At 44.9% G+C, this 2,643-nt stretch overlaps 2 protein-coding genes across 2 annotated transcripts in view; one reads left to right on the top strand and one right to left on the bottom strand.

Moving 5' to 3' along the window:
• Positions 1-2,643, bottom strand: part of gabrb1 (gamma-aminobutyric acid type A receptor subunit beta1) — a 64,695-nt gene that overhangs the window by 13,555 nt on the left and 48,497 nt on the right. The window lies entirely within an intron of this gene.
• Positions 10-2,637, top strand: LOC111645543 (uncharacterized). The gene is made up of 3 exons (XM_023394787.2): positions 10-566; positions 666-809; positions 1,750-2,637. The coding sequence occupies exons 1-3, from the start codon at positions 30-32 to the stop codon at positions 1,828-1,830; spliced, it is 762 nt and encodes a 253-aa protein (XP_023250555.1). The 5' UTR covers positions 10-29; the 3' UTR covers positions 1,831-2,637.

Here is a 2,643-nt window from a genome sequence, read left to right as displayed (position 1 = left end):
TCAACACGAGGCAGCTTCTCTCAGTAGGAATGGATGGCCCCAATGTCAACTTCAAACTCCTGGATCTCCTTCAAAAGGAGCATGCTGAGCTGCATGGAGGTGCTCAAGTCCTGATGGTTGGGAGCTGTGGACTTCACACTCTCCACAATGCCATGAAGGCAGGCTTTACAGCCTGGCAAATTGACAAACTCCTGCGCGCGCTCCATTTCCTCTTCCACAACGTTCCTGCACGGAGAGAGGACTACACCAACATCACCGGGTCGTCCCGCTTTCCCCTCTCTTTCTGCGGCCACAGATGGGTAGAAAATGTGCCAGTTGCAGAGAGAGTCCTGGAAGTTTGGCCCATGGTTCAGAAGTATGTCAAAGCTGCTGAGCATAAGAAGGTCCAAAAACCGAACACAGCCTCTTATGACGCCATCCTGGCAGCACAAGGGGATCCACTCTTAATCCCAAAGCTTCAATTCTTCCTTGCCATTGCGAGAAGTTTTAACCCCTTTCTTCAGAGATACCAAACAGACGAGCCAGTGTTGCCTTTTTTGGCAAACGATTTGACTGAGCTTCTGTTGGTAAGTATCACTGTAAAGATTTTGATTAATTTACTTGAATGTAAACATGTATTAATTGATGGAATGGCTCGATAACTATCTGTCTGTTGTCATCATCAGAGTTTACTGCGGCGGTTCATAAAAAGGGAGATCCTACAGGACCAAACCCCCCTGCAGCTGATCAAGTTGGACGTTTCTGAGGAGAAGAATTGGGTCTCCCTTGAAAGGATGGACATAGGCTTGGGGGCTGAATCTGACATCAAGGTAATTTTATTGTTTATTTGTTTTGTGAGGTGAATTTGTGAATGTTGATGCCTGCACAAACCAACTAGCAAATACAATTTGTTCAGTATCATCATTAATATTATGCAGACATTTCCTTCCATTGACATGAATGTTCCTTAATGTTTCTCAATAGGCACTCCTAGGCAAACCAGGAAGCAAGATAGGGGAACTCTCTGTTCTCAGCCTGAGAAAAGAGTGTTTGCAGTGTCTTATTAAGATGATAAAGAAACTGCAGGAAAAGTCTCCATTGAAATTCCCCATTGTAAGGCAGATTACCTGCCTGGATCCCACAAGGATGGTCAAAGATCCAGAGTGGTGCATCCAGCAGATGAAGGCATTAGTACAGACTTTCATCCAGGGACAGCAGCTGGCAGGTGGCATTGCAGCTGGTAAGGAAATATTGTATAGGGACAGTAGAAGTGGATAGGTTATTGAAATTGTTATAGGTCTTGTGCTAGGAATTTCATTTGTGGTTTTCTGCCTTTTTACTCTCAGAAGTGTGAAAGTATCAATGATCAATTTGTAATTTAGACAAGACCTCCATGCCCCCAGGTTGAGAGCCACTGCTTAAAAGGAGAACTCTGGCCGTTTTTAAAGCATAGCCGTGTTGATTGAGGTTACCGAGTGCTGTCAGTAGGAAAAATAACGAGACAATTTGGCACAATATTGACCGAGTATCAAAACAGCAGCTAAAGCAAACCTATGGGGGCATGCTTCCTTAAGTTTCACTTTCGGTTTGCTTGCCTGAGCTTGCCCCCATAAGTTTGCTTTAGCTGCCGTTTTGATACTCTCCTTTAAGATCCTGTTGTGTATTTATGATGCACCGTGTGTACGTTTGTCGAATGGATGATGAAGCAGTTGACTGGGGTGTGTTAATGTAAATTATGAATATATCTTAATTTTCCTGTCAATGTTGCAGGTGATGTCGTCATTCAGCAGTTCACATCCTTTCTCTCAATTGTGGGCGGAGATGAAGAATTTGTTTCCTTCCAACCCCTGAGGCAGCGTCTAGATGTCTTTCTCCACTCCAAGCTCTGCATGTCCCACCCTGACCTGCTAAAGTTCTGCCAAAGTGCTCTCCTCCTGTCCCATGGACAAGCCACAGTGGAGAGAGGCTTCTCAGTTAATAAGGAGGTAGAAACCTGCAACCTACGTGACGAATCTCTTGAAGCCCTTCGCTTAATCTGCGATAAGGTGGCGATCTGCGGTGGCGTTCTGAAGGTTCCTCTGACCAAGGAGCTCCTGGCCTCTGCTGCTTCAGCGAGGTCACAATACAGGATCCACATTGATAGTGAACGGAAAAAAAAGGAGAGTGCCACACAAGAGCTGAGGAGGAAAGCCGCAGAGAAGGAGTTGGAGGACCTCCGGAACCAGCGGCAGGTTCTCAGTAGTGTGTGCCAGTCACTAGAAAAGGATGCTGATCAGTGTGCTGAAATGGCAGAAGGAAAGACAGGAACAAAAATGGCAGAGCTGATTACGAAGTCCAACACGCTTCGAAGACGACAGAAGGACAAGAAAACAGAACTTCTCCAAGTGGAGAAAATGATTGAAGAAAAGGCCACAGAGCTAAAGAACTTGCTTTAACTGTAATGATAATGAGCAACTTGTATGTTTTGTTAATTTCATTGGTTGTTTAAAGTGTAAGTCTGGTGTAAATTGACCCATAGTCCTGTAGCCCGTAGGAAAAAGATTGAGATACAACAGGACTATGGGTCAATTTACACCAGACTTACACTTAAAGTTTGCTGTGTGTGTGTGTGTGTGTGTGTGTGTGTGTGTGTGTGTGTGTGTGTGTGTGTGTGTGTGTGTGTGT

This window comes from Seriola lalandi, unplaced genomic scaffold, assembly GCF_002814215.2.
Source record: "Seriola lalandi dorsalis isolate HSWRI2012SDOR001 ecotype SW California unplaced genomic scaffold, Sedor1 jcf7180002054953, whole genome shotgun sequence".
NCBI classification, from domain to species: domain Eukaryota; kingdom Metazoa; phylum Chordata; class Actinopteri; order Carangiformes; family Carangidae; genus Seriola; species Seriola lalandi.
Note: the sequence above shows the minus strand (reverse complement) of the source record. Positions and strands in the feature narration are given on the sequence as shown.